Raw genomic sequence first — 15,946 nt, forward strand, 5'->3', positions numbered from 1 at the left:
TTAAGATGTTATCGAGAACTATTTTCTGTTAGAGGTTTTTCTTCTCTTTTGCTAGAGTTCTTGCTAGATACCTGGCATTTTCAATGCTGTGATGGTGAATGGAATATTTTGAAACTATTTTTTCATCTTCTACCTTGTTGCTGGTATATAAAAATACAAATACAACTGGTTTTAGCTATTGATCTTAGATATAGTCAGTGAGTTACTAAATTCACGGAATAATTCTAACATTTTTCTATGAATTCTTTCATAGAAAGAAAATGATTTAACATTTTTTCCTTATCCTTTTAACCTTCATTTTTTTCTTTGTATTGCATGTAACATCATAATGAATAGAAGAGATGATAGGTGGGCAATCTTATTACTTATTTTAGAGGGAAGATTTCCATATTTTACCTTTGTATGAAATAATTGCTGTAGATTTTTTATCTACTCAATCAAATAACAAAACAGTGAATTTTGCTTTATACCTAGATTATCATTAGATATTTTTTGTGACTGTTGAATCTTGTCAAATGCTTTTTCTGCATTTATTGAGTTGATCATGTATTTTTCTTCTTAGTCCTGTTATTATGGCAAATTAAATTGATTTTCACATGTTAAGCAAACTTCACATTTAAGAGTAAACATAACTTAGTCATAATTCATTATCCCTTTTATCTATCCGTTGTACATACTTGTTTAGGATTTTTGCACTATGGTGATAGTGAATATTGATATTCATAGGATAGTAACTATAGTGTTGAGACTTTTTTGTTGGGAGACCATTAAGAAAATAAATTACAGGCTAGTTTAATGTAAAATTTTTGTTAAAAAACTAAAGATCTATGGATACCTTGGTGGCTCAATCGGTTAAGCATCTGACTTTGGCTCAGGTTGTGATCTTGCGGTCCGTGAGTTTGAGCCCCACGTCGGGCTCTGTGCTGACAGCTCACAGCCTGGAACCTGCTTCAGATTCTGTGTCTCCCTGTCTCTCAGCCCCTCCTCTGCTCATGCTCTGTCTCTGTCTCTCAAAAATGAATAAACATTAACAAAAAATTAAAATACTAGAGGTCTAATGTAAAGTGGTAAATTAGCTTCTCTTTATTAGTAAGACCTTATGATATATGTGTTTTTGAATTTTTATTTATTTGGTGTTTTCTGGTGAAGACCCAGAAGTATTTAAATTCAGAATGTTCTCTGATAAAGCTCTAGGTAGCAACTTAGGAACATGACTGTGTTATACCTTAGTAAAATGACTTATTAAAAGCCAGTTGTCAGCAGCTGGCTTAATGTTTTTAGTTTCTCTCTTTGTTTTTTTCCTAATTTTTTTTTTTTTTTAACGTTTATTATTGAGAGACAGAGAGACACAAAGCGTGAGCAGGGGAGGGGTAGAGAGAGGAGGAGACACAGTATCTGAAGCAGGCTCCAGGCTCTGAGCTGTCAGCACAGAGCCTGATGTGGGGCTCGAACTCACAAACTGCTAGATCGTGACCTGAGCCTAAGTCGGTCACCTAACCAACTGAGCAACCAAAGCACCCCTTCTCTCTTTGTACTAATATAGTTTGTAACATGTTTCGTATTTCAGATTTAATTTTATTATCAAATATTCTTTCCTTTTGTTGATAACAACAACAAATGCAATTTCAGAAATTAAGGAACATCAAGAACCAAAGGTTCCAGAGAGTAACCAGAAACAATGGCAGTCTAAGAGAAAGTCAGAATGTATAAACCAGAATCCTGCTGTATCTTCAAATCAGTGGCAGATTCCAGACACAGCCCAAAAAGTTGATACAGAGGTAACTTTCTTTTCCTCTAAAGTGTAACATTGCCATTATTTGTAATGTGATGGTCATGTTAAATTTTTTTCTTTTATTAAATCCTTATGTACCATTTTTAGTGGAATAGTTTACTTAAAGGATGTTTCTTATTATTCACAAAACAATGATCACTACTAGTGACAGATTCAGTAAAAGTATATGTCAAGCTGAAGTCTTTTTTTATTTTCAGTGGTGCTTTTGGATTTCTGGTAGACTGGTGCAGGGGTCAGCAAACTACAGCCTATCGGTCAAATCTAGTTCTCAGCCTGTCTGTAAAGTATGTTTTACTGGAAGACAACCATCCCCATTTATTACTGTCTAGGGCTGCTTTTGAACTGTAACAGCAGAATTGAGTAGTTGCAACAGAGACTCTGCCTTAAAAAGCCCCATATGTTTACTACCTTGCCCTTTACAGAATACAATATGCTGACCCCTGAACCAGTGCAATGCTGTACCAAAAGATTTGATAATTTCCTATTATCCCATGGATAAAATAGAAAAATATAGACTAGACACTGTATGTGAATTTATAACAGGTTGAATGATCATTCCCAATGGTCAAAGGTCATTTCAGAAGGAATGATCTGGTAGGCTACTAGAGAGTCATACTGTATATAGTCCATGGCTATACTGTCCTCACTACTTTCAGTTATATTCTAACTCAGTGGGTTCTCACATGTTTTTGTGTTGGGATCCTCTTTACACTCTTCATTATCAAGACCATGAAAGAGCTTTGTTTATGCAAGTTATATTTATCTGTATTTACTGTATTAGAAAGTAAAACAGACATTTTAAAAATATTTATTAACTTACTAAAAATAACAATAATAAATCATCACATGTGAATATAGATATTTTATGAAAAATAAGTATTTTTGTGTTTTATTGAGGTGTAATTGACATATAACATCAGTTTCAGGTGTACAATCTAACTCAATATTTGAATTATGAAGTGATCACCATAATAAGTTCAATTAACATCTGTACCCATACAGCTACACAATTTTTTTTCTTATGGTGAAACTTATAAGATTTAGTCTCTTAGCAATTTTCAAATATGCATATAGTATTAATAAATATAGCCACCATGCTACACATGCATCCTCATAACTTATTTTGTAACTGGAAATACCTTTGTATGTCTTTATTTAATGTTTATTTATATTAGAGAGAGAGGCACACAGAATCTGAAGCAGGCTCCAGGCTCTGAGCTGTCAGCACAGAGCCTGCCATGGGGCTCAAACTCATGGACCGCCAGATCATGACCTGAGCCAAAGTCAGATGCTTAACAGACTGAGCCACCCTGGTACCCTATCTTTGTATCTTTTGATCCCTTTCACCTGTTTCGTCCACCACCCATCCCCACCGCTGTCAACCATTAATTTGCCCTCTGAATCTATGAAGTCGTTTTTTTGTTTGTTTGTTTGTTTGTTTTAATTCATATGTAAGTGATATTATGCAGCATATTTGTCTATATCTGGCTTATTTCACTTAATGCCATCAGCGTCCATCCATGTCACAAATGGCAAGATTTCATTCTCTTTTATGGCTAATACTCCACTATATACTATGTATATATACACACACCATATTTTCTTTATCCGTTCATCCATCAGTGGACACTTAGGTTGTTTCCATGTCATGACTATAGTAAATAATGCTGCAGTGAACATAAGATCGTATCTTTTTGAGTTAGTATTTTCATTTTCTTTGGATAAATACCCAGAAGTGGAACTGTTGGATCATATGATAGTTCTATTTTTAATTTTTTGAGGAACCTTCCTACTGTCTTCTATAGTGGCTGCACTGATTTACATTCCTACCAATATTGCACAAGAATTCTCTTTTCTCCACATCCTTGCCAACACTGTTAGTTTTTGTCTTTTTGACAAAATTCTAACAGGTATGAGGTTTTTGTCTTTTTGACAAAATTCTAACAGGTATGAGGTGGTATCTCAATGTGGTTTTGATTTGTATTTCCCTGATGATTAGTGATGTTGAACGTCTTTTTCTCTACCTGTCGGTTATCTATATATCTTTGGAAAAATATGTCTATATGTTTAGACATATTTACATATTCTGCCCAATTTTTAATTGGATTGTTTGCTTTTTTGCTATTGAATTGTAGGGGTTCATTATATATCTTGGATATTAACCCCTTATCAGATACATGATTTGCATATATTTTCTCCCATTCAGTAGTTTGCCTTTTCATTCTGTTAATGATTTCCTTTGCTGTGCAGAAGCTCTTTAAGTTCAATTATTGCCCCACTTACTTATTTTGCTTTTGTTGCCTTGTTGCCTTTGCTTTTGGTATCACATCCAAAAAAATCCTTGCTAAGACTCCTGTCAGGGAGCCTACTGCCTGTGTTTTCTTCTAGAACTTTTATGGTGTAGGGTCTTACATTCAAGTCTTTAATCCATTTTGATTTAATTTTTGTATATAGTGCAAGAAAGTGGTCCAGTTTCATTCTTTTGCTTGTTGCTGTCCAGTTTTCCCAACACCATTTACTGAAGAGACTTTATCTTATTTAATTAAAGATCTAAGTAATGAAGTAAATAATAAATATTAGATGGGAAGAATCCTGATAGGTTAAATCATGGATCATATGAAACAGCATCTTTTCTTTTTTCTTTTTGAAACTTGAAAGTCAATAGCAGGGTGAGAGGACTCAAAACCATTTATTTGTCATTAGGGAAATGCAAATCAAAACCACAATGAGATACCACTGCATACCCACTAAGATGGCTATAATTTAAAAGAGACAATAACAAATGTTGGTGATGAAGTGGATAAATTGGAACCCTCATGTACTACTGGTAAGAATATAAAATGGTGTAGTTACTTGGAAAATGGTATGGCAGTTTCTCAGAAGGCTAAATATAGAGTTATCATATGATCTAGCAATTCTACTTATAAGTATATACTCAAGAAAACTGAAAATCTATATCCACACAAAAACTTGTACTTGCATGTTCATAGCAGCATTATTCATAATTGCCAAAAGTGGAAATAATCCCGAATATCCAACAGCTGGTGAGTGAATAAACAAAATGTGGTACTCTAATTTCATTATTTCATTTTATTATTCAACAATGAAAGGTAATGAAGTACTAACAAATGCTACAACATGGATGAACTTTAAAGACATGCTAAGTGAAAGAAATCTATCACAAAAGGCCACATATTATGTGATCCCATTTATAAGAAATGTCCAGAATAGGCAAATCCATATACAGGCAGAAAGTAGATTAGCGGCTGCCAGAGACTGGGAAGAGTGGAGAACGGAGGGTGACCACTAATGGATATGGAGTTTCTTAGGATGATGAAAAGGTTCTGTAATTAAATAGTGCTGATTGTGTACTCTTGTGAACATACTAAAATCCACTGGATAGCATACTTATGAAAAGAAGAAAAAGGAATTAGGTGGTTTCCTGAAGTCACTGCTTCTCCAGCAGCCCTCTCGAGTAGAGATTGTTTTTACTTCACATCTCACTTACCTTATAGCTAAAAACTCCCTGTAGCTATATCCAGATCATTTCTTCTCTTACAGAGCCCTGACCTTTTGAGGCTCCTGTTTTTTGGATATACCATCCTGTTCCTTGCTCATTGCTATCATCTCTGGACATCCTAGTGACTCCCCATCATTCCTTGAGGATATTAGGCTCTGGATAACTTCCACCTACTTCTGATTAATAATTTCTTCCTCCCTTCTGACCATTTCCTTAATTGCACTTTAGCTACCCATTCCTATATCCCATATACTGTGGTTTTATTGATTAAAGGAAGCTAAGTTTTCAGAAGTACAGAGTACTTATTTAGATTATAGAAGTTCAGTAATGGTTATAGTAGTCCTGATGGCAGAGGATATTAGATCCTGTTTTGTTAAACAATACCATGAGTCTTCCCTCTCCTTGTAATCCTTTTGAAGAAAATATAATAGGCTTCAGAACTTACAGTGAAAGCTATACTAAAAAGTTATTGGAAGTCTGGAATACATATGTTTACTTATTTTAGCATGTTTGTGTATTACATTATTTTTCTTTTAGAAATTAAAATGTTTGTAAAGCTATTGAACAGGTGTCTAAAAACTGTAAATCGTGATTTATTTATTTTTTTTTTTAGCAGAAACAAACCACTTTTGAGCAACCTGCCTTTTCAGTTTCAAAGCAGTCACCACCAATATCAGCACCTAAATGGATTGACCCAAAATCTGTTTGTAAGACACCCAGTAGCAGTGCCTTGGATGATTACATGAGCTGGTAATTACTTTTGGCATTCTAGTTTGGCACAGTGGAAATAACATGGTCTTCGGGGTTAAATAGATCTGAAGTTGAATCCTGCTCTGTTACTTTTTTTTTTTTTTTTTTTTTTTTTTTTTTTTTTTTTTTTTTTTTTTTTCCACGTTTATTTATTTTTGGGACAGAGAGAGACAGAGCATGAACGGGGGAGGGGCAGAGAGAGAGGGAGACACAGAATCGGAAACAGGCTCCAGGCTCTGAGCCATCAGCCCAGAGCCCGACGCGGGGCTCGAACTCACGGACCGTGAGATCGTGACCTGGCTGAAGTCGGACGCTTAACCGACTGCGCCACCCAGGCGCCCCCTGCTCTGTTACTTTAAAGAGTTTCCAAATTTATATTATTTTTCTGAGCATCAGTTATTTCACCTGTAAAAGGGGAGGGGAAGGTGGCTACAATACATTTTTAAGGATTGTTTAGAAATCTCTGTCCTATTGTAATTTGTACCAACAATCTATAAATACTCTAAATATGTAAAACTTCTTGGTAATTACACATTGCTACATGGATATCTTTGTGTAACTGAGAGAGGTATTTTAAAGGTTAGCATTCTTATACATGATAAACGGTAGCTACATTTTACAGCAAAGGAGGGTTTTTAATTGGAATGTGATAGTTTCTGAAAGAAGTTGGTTGTATAGGTCACATAGTTCTGGGAGTGTTCAAAGGTAAAAGACTTGAGTGTATGGGAATGAGGGATGAGTAAAGAAATTGGATGGTCAATTCTGATTGATAGGAAACACAGGGATATTGCAAAAGCAAATTAATGACATTTCAAAGAAAGAATAAAGGAATGTGGCACATCATATCATCCAACTAGTAGCTATATTTTTAATGTCTTAGAGGATAACTTAAGTCCATGATGCCTTTTGTTTTTAATTTTCATAATGTAATCTTTGATTTTAATTAGAACTGGCCTTAGAAGTTTCATAACCTGGGCTCTTACCAATTTAATATAGTTTTGCTATATATTACTTCATTTTATTATATGTGGAATATTTTAATTTTTTTTTAAGTTTATTTATTTATTTTGAGAGAGAGAAAGAGAGAGAGCAGGGGAGGAACAGAGAAAAGGAGAGAGAGGGGATCCCAAGCAGGCTCTCTACAGAGCCTGATGTGGGGCTTGAACTCATGAACTGCGAGATCATGACCTGAGCTGAAGCCAAGAATTGGATGCTTGACCTATTGTGCCACCTAGACACCCCATATGTGGAATATTTTAAAGAAAGTTGATAACTAGAATAGTGATATAGTTATTTTTTGTGAAGTTAGGTTATATATTGTCAACAAGTATTTGAACTCCTTTGTGCCAAGCACTCTTCTAGGTGTTGAGGAAGTGATAGTGAATAAGTTAAGCAAAACACAAATGTGAACTCAACAGCTTTAATCTCAAAAGTCCAAACTCCTGTAATGTAATTGGCTTTCTGATATTTCTAGCATGCTGTTGTAGAGCAGTATTGTTAAAAAGCACTCGTATGCCATAGGCTGACCTTTGCATTGGCTAAATTCTTCTAATAACCCCAACTTCACTTTTAAATGCCATCTTATTAATTTTACTAGTAAGGATTTCTTGTCTAGGGACAAAAAATTACTTTCAGAAAGAATTTCCTCAAAATGAAATTTCTGGTGATAGTATATCTAGAATAAATAACTTAGCTATATTATGAAAACTGATGTGGATTCTGTTTGATGTAATACATTTAAGTTTATATGCATCTTTTAAAATCACACAAACACTGAGTCAGAATCTTGTTTCTACATTTTTCATGTTTTAAATTAAAACCATTTCTTTCCTAGTTTTAGAACTCCAGTTGTAAAGAATGACTTTCCACCTGCTTGTCAGTTGTCAACACCTTATAGCCAACTTGCCTGTTTCCAGCAGCAGCAGCAGCAGCAGCAAATACCTGTTACTCCACTTCAAACTTTACAGGTTTGATAAATTTTATTTATGATGGTATATGTTTAAGGTATGATCCAAAGATTTTATTTTCATAACATCTAGTTGTTAGGAAAGGCCTTAAGAACTTGTCCATTCTTAGGCAAAACTCTTAATAGGGAAAACCTATTAAGGGTGCCTTGTGACTTTGAGAGATTAGTTATTGAAGAAGCTAATGAAGCTTTTTCATGAACTAGGCCAAAAGATCCAGTTTGAATAGCTAGGCAAAATTTGTCTTGTAATTTAGGTAACTTTTTATTCTGTTTCACTACTTAAGCCTACTATTAACTCTGCAGCCTCATTTCACTGGCTGATTAATATGCAGTTAAGTTTTCAAGAATATCAGAATACCAATATAAGATGCTACTAAAATATAAAGTAATTATAAACATAGGAAAATTTTTGCTGGTGAGGCAATTGTATTGTCATCTGGAGAAAAAATACTGATATCAATACTATTAAAATTAGTTTCTAATAACTATCTGAGTGGCCACTAAATACTGGTGGAAAGCATGAACTTTGAAGAGAGGCTTTCTGGCCATGAATCTTGGCCTCACTACTTACCAACTGTGTGACCTTTTGTAAGTTACTTAAATTTTCTGTGGCCATTTCATCATCTATAAGGTGGGGATAATAAAGATACCTACCATAGAGGATAATTGTGAAGATTAAATTAGTTAACATATATGGAACTTGTACAGCGGAGCCTGCTACTTAGTAAAGAAAAGATAGCAGCAATTGTTATTTAAATAAAACAGCAAAACACACACACACACACACACACACACACACACACAAACAGGTAATTAGCTATTACATATTGAGAGATTAAAAAAAAAATTAGCTAACAAAAAGTGGAACAATGGTCACCAGTGTCTAGAGGGAGGGAGGAGTGAGGAGTTACTGTTTAATGGGTGTAGAGTAAAATGCAAATTTTTGTTATGTATATTTTGCAATTAATAAAGAACAAAAAAGCTGACAATAGATTATCCTATGGAAAGAGAAATAGTATTTTGAAGATTGAAGCAGAATAATAAATTACTAAGGAGAAAAAGATGATCAGTTTTGTCCATACATTGATTCAAAACATTTGTTGAACTCTTCCTCATGTCAGACCCTGTTTGAGTTGATATCTAGAAGTCAAGTCATGACCAAATGAATGGGCCAGGAGCCTTCTAGAAAAGGCCAGTGTCAGGAGGAAACTAAAAAGAGTCCAAGAGGGACGAGGTGATCCTTAGGATTCCTCTGGGCCCTTTGAACTTTACCCCAAGAGGGATAAGAAGCTGTGTAACAGGTTGGAGCAGGAAAGTGAAGTGATCTTATTTGCATTTTGAAAAAAATTACTCTGGCCACAGTGAGGAGGATGGGCTAAGGGGGATATGGAATGTTCTATGTAGGAAACTGAACTTCACATTAGTATTGAGTCAGAAATAAGTCAGAATTACTTACTCTAACAACTGTCAGCAGTTAGGGGGCAAAAACATTGAACTGCTTTCTTCCCTCTCAGAAGTTTTCAGTTTAAGTGCGAGAAGATGCTCCAAAAGGAAGAAGGGTGGGAGTAGGTAGTGAAAAGCCTTTCTGAAATTATAACTGAATGAAAAATAACAGGTACATATTTCAAAGCCTAATACTTTCTTACAGAAAACATATTTCATGACTCAATAGTGTTTTTTAACCCCTGAGGTTAAAAGGTAAAGAAAGAGATTACATGAGAGAGTTCTACCATTTGGGATTTAAATCAGGACTTGGTTAAATTGAGGTTTATTCAGACAGACCCGTTTCAACTTAGTAAATCAGCTAATCAGATGCGCTTTGTGTCTCCAGCTTTCTTGTCAGCTTGGAATGGGTCCTCTCACTGCACTCCCATCTGTGCAAAGCATTTATAGATCCTCTGAGAGCTCTGGCATAAGGGAAGGGAAATGGGGTCTGTTGCAATAGTACATCAGCTACAAGTTTGCCAAGGTAGATGCTGAAGTTCAAATTAACTAACTTGTTGAACATCATTCAGCAGAAAGGGGGCATTGCTGAAATTTGCATTTGTCTGATTGACTCTGGAGCTAGCATACCGCTTCCCTTATAATGTAGTGCTAAATGAGGAAAAAGAATTTAGATGTAATTATTTATGCATGTGTGTAAGTGAAGAGGGATATATAAGAAAAAAGAATAAGGTGAAAAGTAATAGCTTGTGAGTTTGTGTATTGGCATTAAGTGTTTTCTCCCCTGAATCTTCTATTTATTTATGTTAAGAAGTAAAGGTGAACATTGTATGTCAACTATACTTAAATTTAAAATTTTTTTTTTAAATTAAGTAAAGGCAAGTTAGAGGGAGACCTTGGAAGTCTATCTATATATTAATAAGTTTATTAATTTGACTAAAATATGTAAACTTCCTCTTTAAAATATTGTGACTAATACCTAATTACTTGAAATTTAAGATAATTTAAAAATTGGAAACATTTCACTGTACTAAATGCAAGCTAGTTTCTCAGGCATATTCTTTGCACCTTTGAATCTTTATATATTTTAATTATTTAGATTTCAGCATCCTCTTCAACAAATGAATGCATTTCAGTTAAAGGAAGAATTTATTCCATATTGAAGCAGATAGGAAGTGGAGGCTCAAGTAAGGTAAGTATCTTAAATATTTAAGAAAGAAAAATATTTTCAGCTTTCTTTTCTTTGTCTTTTTACCCTTTGGGGCTCTTTTTTCTTAACATCTAGGGGCCCATATTGCTTTTGAGCCAAAAATATCCTTATTCCCTGCTCCCATTCCCTCTTTCCAACAAATGACATATCTCTTTAGACCTATCTCCTAATTCTAATTCTCTGTTCTTCCCTCTGATGTCCTATGCCTCTAGATTTCTTCTCTAGATGACATTAACATGGATTTGGGGTGGCAAATGAAGCTATGTATTATCATAAAAGAATCTTTCTAAACATCAGGTAGGGCATGTTGTAAATAATATTTTAGGATGATTCAGCAAGATATATGATTAATATTTTGAGTTTTTTGAGTTTTTCATTTCAAAAACAGTTTAGTAATGAGAGTTTCTGGAATTAGACTAGATCATTTTCTAAATGTATTTGAGCTCTAAATTTACATGGTTCTGCTTTTCTGGGTGGAAGGCATCTCAAAAGATCTGTCTAAACTTACTATCTTTAGTTCTTCTCATTCGGTTCTCTTAAATCCACTTCAGTCAGATTTTTACCTTTATCACTTAGCAAAACAATCGCTATCAAGATCACCAGTGATCTCAAGGTTTTTATTAAATCTAATTCTTTGCTTTAATTTGGGTTACTTAGCATTTGGGAGAGTTGATTGTTCTTTTCTTATTGGAACTTTTTTTTTATTCCCACTTGGCCTCCCTCAGTTTTCCTCTTCTCCAATTGGCCATTCCTTTTAAGTGTTCTTGTCCCCCATCCTAATGGTGCAACCCTGGTGCACCCCCAGGGTTTAGTCCTTGACCTCTTTTCTTCTCTTTCTAAACTCACTTCACTCCTTTGGTGTTGTCCAGACTCATGGTTTTAGATACCATGTATATGCTGACAGTTCTTAAACATCTTTCTAGCTTAGACCTCCCACTTGAATTCCAGACTTGTATATCCAGTCTCATTGCTCACTATCTCTCCTTGGGTGTCTACTAGATATTTAAAACTTAATATGTCCCAAACATAACTCTGGCTCCATAGTCTTTCCCAGTTCAGTAAATGGCAACTTCATTCTTCCACTAACTAGGCCAAAAACTCTGAAATCATAATTGACCTCACTTTCTCTCACACATACACCCAGTCAGTTGGTAAATCTTGTTGGTTCTACCTCAAAGCATATCTAGCATTTGCCTATTTCTCACCACCTCCACTACTATCATTTTGTTCAAAACAACTGCCATCTTTTCACCTGGATTATTATAATAGTCGTATACCTAGTTTCATTGATTTAATCCTTGCTTTCCTGGTGTATTTTAACGTAAGAGTCAGTTTTCCTCTAGATCTCCTCATGTCTTTGCTCAAATATCTTCTCAATCAGGCCTTCCTTGGCCACACTCTTTAGTACCACAACTCTTAACCTTCCAGTCACTGGTGAGCTCCATTTCCTTCTTTATTTTTCTCTGTAGCCCATCCTCTGTGCTTTGTAATTTACTTATTTGGTTTGTTGTTTGTGTCTTCCTGAACTTGAATATAGTTCCATCAAGACAGGGATGTTTGTCTGATTTGCTCAACAGTGTTTGCTCTGTTATCTAGAATACTACCTAGAACATGACAGAGTGAAGTTATTTGTTGAATGAATGTCCCTTCTCAACTGTTTTGCTGTTATAAGTTGTTAAGGATGATGTATGAAGCACAGCCTGTTGGGTTTAAGTTTTACTGTATTTTCTAAGCCAACTAACAATAGCTAGATTTGTTTAAGATGGTCTTGTTAACTTATTATAAAAAGGTGTGTACATTACTATGAGTAGCAGTTCAATAATATTCATTCCTTTTTTGTATACATTTTCTTCTTTCCCTTGTCTCAGATTTCAGGCATGGGAATAAAGGGACAATTGATTTTTATCAATATATTTGAATTATCTGATTTAGTTGCTTTAATAGAAATTCTTTTGTTAACCTTTATTACTTTAGCTATAGTTGAATAGTGTCCAGGTGAGATACTTATTTAGTGGCATGTTTTCAGAGGATGTAAAATAATCTTGACGGTGTTTTAAACATTTTTTCCTTGGAGCATAATGAAGATGTTAGCTTAAGTGAAGGGTCAGATGATAAAGACATGACTGGCCCATATTTTTTTTAGTGTGATTATATTATCATTTTTTAATTTAATTATTATGGTGGAGTTGACAAAATCAAAGTACCTCAGGGAAAGAGGGTAACATGCTTTGTGAAACTAGCCATTTATGCTCTATTCTAGAGTTTAGGCAGTGGCCAACTTATACAGTATTAAGAACATTTAGGAAGGTCATGGAGGCTAATAGGAATAGTCACGATACTAGCTTGTCTAGTTCTTTCACCAGCTTCCCATGAAACTGAAAATTATAACTCTGATACTATCTCTATGAGATCGAAGTAGAGGCTATTTAATCATCAGTTATTGCAAGAATTTTGCCAGAAGAGGGGCAGTAGGGGAGTAAAAGCACATACGTGCAAAAAGTTGATTGAAAAGTTTTTATTTCCTTCAAAACTTTGAGATCTTATTATATAGTTTTAATATCTTGCAAATCTCTTTTTCTGATATACCCGACAACTTCAATAGGTTTTAAAATGTCCACTTCATTCTGTCCTAATTGTCCTTAATGATGGTAGCTAACTTTGCTACATTCCAGACACATCCATCTTGGTCATCCTTCCAACCCTGTGTGGTAGGAACTACTAACAACATTTTAATTCTACTAGAGTGGTAGGTACTCTCAATTCTCTGAGGTTTAGAAGGCTGTTTACCATATACAAAGTGGCTTTACACTGTTTTAAAATTCCTTTTATCATCCTTTGCTCTTTTCTGCGGTCTCTTGCCCTATCACTGTTTTAATGCCTCTCTTTGTCTAATTTGCTGTGTGTGCAAATAAAACCAGTAATACTTTTGTTAGTTTTATATTTAAAATTTTAAAGTAACTATACCTGACTGCTTGATAGACTGTCCTTATTAGTACAGTTGTAAATGCATGAATCTCATATACACATTCGTTCTCTTCTTATCCTTGCCCCGACCTGGTCAAGGTTAAATGGTTTTTAAATAAATGATATTTTACTTCATTTTGTCAAAAGGGATGAATGAATGTAATTTTTCTTGCTTATAATGGCATTTGTATTTGTATACTTGCATTTTAGAAGCCTCATGCCTCTTGCATGTTTTCTGAAAGTTGGACACATTAACAGTATTTTCTACTTTTCAAAATGTATTTATTATCTGCCCTATTGCTTAGAAGTTGACTGTCATTATAGCCAGAGTTGTTTGACCCATACCTGACAGTGAGCTTATAGGAACATCTTGTTCTTGTCAACTTGACTTTGAAAATGGGACCTAATCTGGGGTGCCTGGGTGGCTCAGTCAGTTAAGCTACAGATTCTTGATCTCAGCTCAGGTTTTGATCTCAGGGTGTGAGTTCAAACCCCACATTGTGCTCTGAGCTGGGTGTGAAGCCTACTTAAAGAAAAATTCATAAACTTTGATCTAATCTACTTGTCACAACTGAATATACAAATAGCTTACAATTATTACATATTTTAAAATACCACATGAATGAGATGCCAATTCCAGGCACAGTGGAAAAAAACACCATCTGTGAAATGAATTGACTCTTTATGAAAGCCCTTAGTAGTTCTTAACATTTTATTGAATTATTTATTTATTTATTTAATTCATTTATTTATGAAAGAGAGAGCATGTGCATGAGTGCAAGCAGAGAAGGGGGCAGCAGTGGTGGGAGAGAGAGAATCTTAAGCAGGCTTCACATTCCCTGCTGAGTTCCATCCCGTGACTTTGGGATCACGACCTGAGCCAAAACCAAGAGTCAGACACTCAACCAATTAAGCCACCCAGGCACCCCTCTTAACATTTTTGAATGTCTTTTGCTTTAGGTTATTTTTTTGGTCAGGGCAACCCAACAATGTTATGAATAGATATGAAATTTAAGTAATCTTTCTTATATGTTGTTATAAAAACTTTTTATGTTTATGCCTTTGTGTTATTGAATGCCCATTGTCATAGGTAGTTGAGAATGGTCTGTTAACTCTCCTAACATATTTTTTTTCCCTTCAATACTCAAAATAAGCCCAGGCACGTTTAATTATTCATATCGGTATTTCTCAACCTAAAATTCTAATAAATTTAGAGATATTGTGATAGTGTAAAAGTAGTGCATTCTAAACTTTTTCTTTTGTTCTATATAGGTATTCCAGGTATTGAATGAAAAGAAACAGATACATGCTATAAAGTATGTGAACTTAGAAGAAGCAGATAATCAAACAATCGATAGTTATCGGAATGAAATTGCTTATTTGAATAAATTACAACAACACAGTGATAAGATCATCCGACTTTATGATTAGTAAGGATTTTTTTTTAATATAAAAAGAACAGGGGTGCCTGGGTGGCTCGGTCGGTTAAGTGTCCGACTTCGGCTCAGGTCACGATCTCGTGGTCCGTGAGTTCGAGCCCCGCGTCGGGCTCTGTACTGACAGCTCAGAGCCTGGAGCCTGTTTCAGATTCTGTGTCTCCCTCTCTCTGCCCCTTCCCTGTTCATGCTCTGTCTCTCTCTGTCTCAAAAATAAATACACGTTAAAAAAAAAAAAATAAAAAAAAAGAACACTATTTTTGCTATAATTCTACAGATAAAGAAGATAAATACTTAGTCTTAATAGTGTAAGCTAACCATGTATTTTTTTGTTGTTGTTTTTGTTTTTAATGGCAGTGAAATCACGGACCAGTACATTTACATGGTAATGGAATGTGGAAATATAGATCTTAATAGTTGGCTCAAAAAGAAAAAATCCATCAATCCATGGGAACGTAAAAGTTACTGGAAAAATATGTTGGAGGCAGTTTACACAATTCATCAACATGGTATTTTAAAACTCGTTATATGCTGAGTTACAATAATCATTAATAGTGTCATCTTACGATTTTTAGGTATTTGTTATTGGCACCTCTAGACTAGATAAACTAAATATTTGGACACTCATTTAAAGATGAAGGCACAAAAAACATTTCTTTAAAACACCGTTAACCAAAGGATATAGTGCATGAACTCAAGTCCCCACAGCCATAATGCATCCATAGTGCAAAATATACCCATATCTTTATTAGTATTAACATAGTCCATTATCCTGTGTCTCCAAATAGTTCAGTTATAGCAGATCTGAGACTTAGGGGTTCAGGCATCCCAAAGATCTGAGATGTTTATTGTGCTCATTATGATA

The 15,946-nt window shown here is 34.8% G+C and overlaps 1 protein-coding gene across 2 annotated transcripts in view; it reads left to right on the forward strand.

Moving 5' to 3' along the window:
* The window catches only part of TTK (TTK protein kinase), a 39,936-nt gene that overhangs the window by 15,186 nt on the left and 8,804 nt on the right, over positions 1 to 15,946 (forward strand). For both annotated transcript variants that reach the window (XM_030315889.2, XM_032593203.1), the window contains exons 11-16: positions 1,630 to 1,778; positions 5,926 to 6,062; positions 7,897 to 8,029; positions 10,571 to 10,663; positions 14,918 to 15,075; positions 15,439 to 15,590. In XM_030315889.2, the coding sequence (XP_030171749.1) occupies positions 1,630 to 1,778; positions 5,926 to 6,062; positions 7,897 to 8,029; positions 10,571 to 10,663; positions 14,918 to 15,075; positions 15,439 to 15,590 (822 nt within the window). The remainder of the gene's footprint in view (positions 1 to 1,629; positions 1,779 to 5,925; positions 6,063 to 7,896; positions 8,030 to 10,570; positions 10,664 to 14,917; positions 15,076 to 15,438; positions 15,591 to 15,946) is intronic.

Source organism: Lynx canadensis, chromosome B2, assembly GCF_007474595.2.
Source record: "Lynx canadensis isolate LIC74 chromosome B2, mLynCan4.pri.v2, whole genome shotgun sequence".
Lineage (NCBI taxonomy): Eukaryota > Metazoa > Chordata > Mammalia > Carnivora > Felidae > Lynx > Lynx canadensis.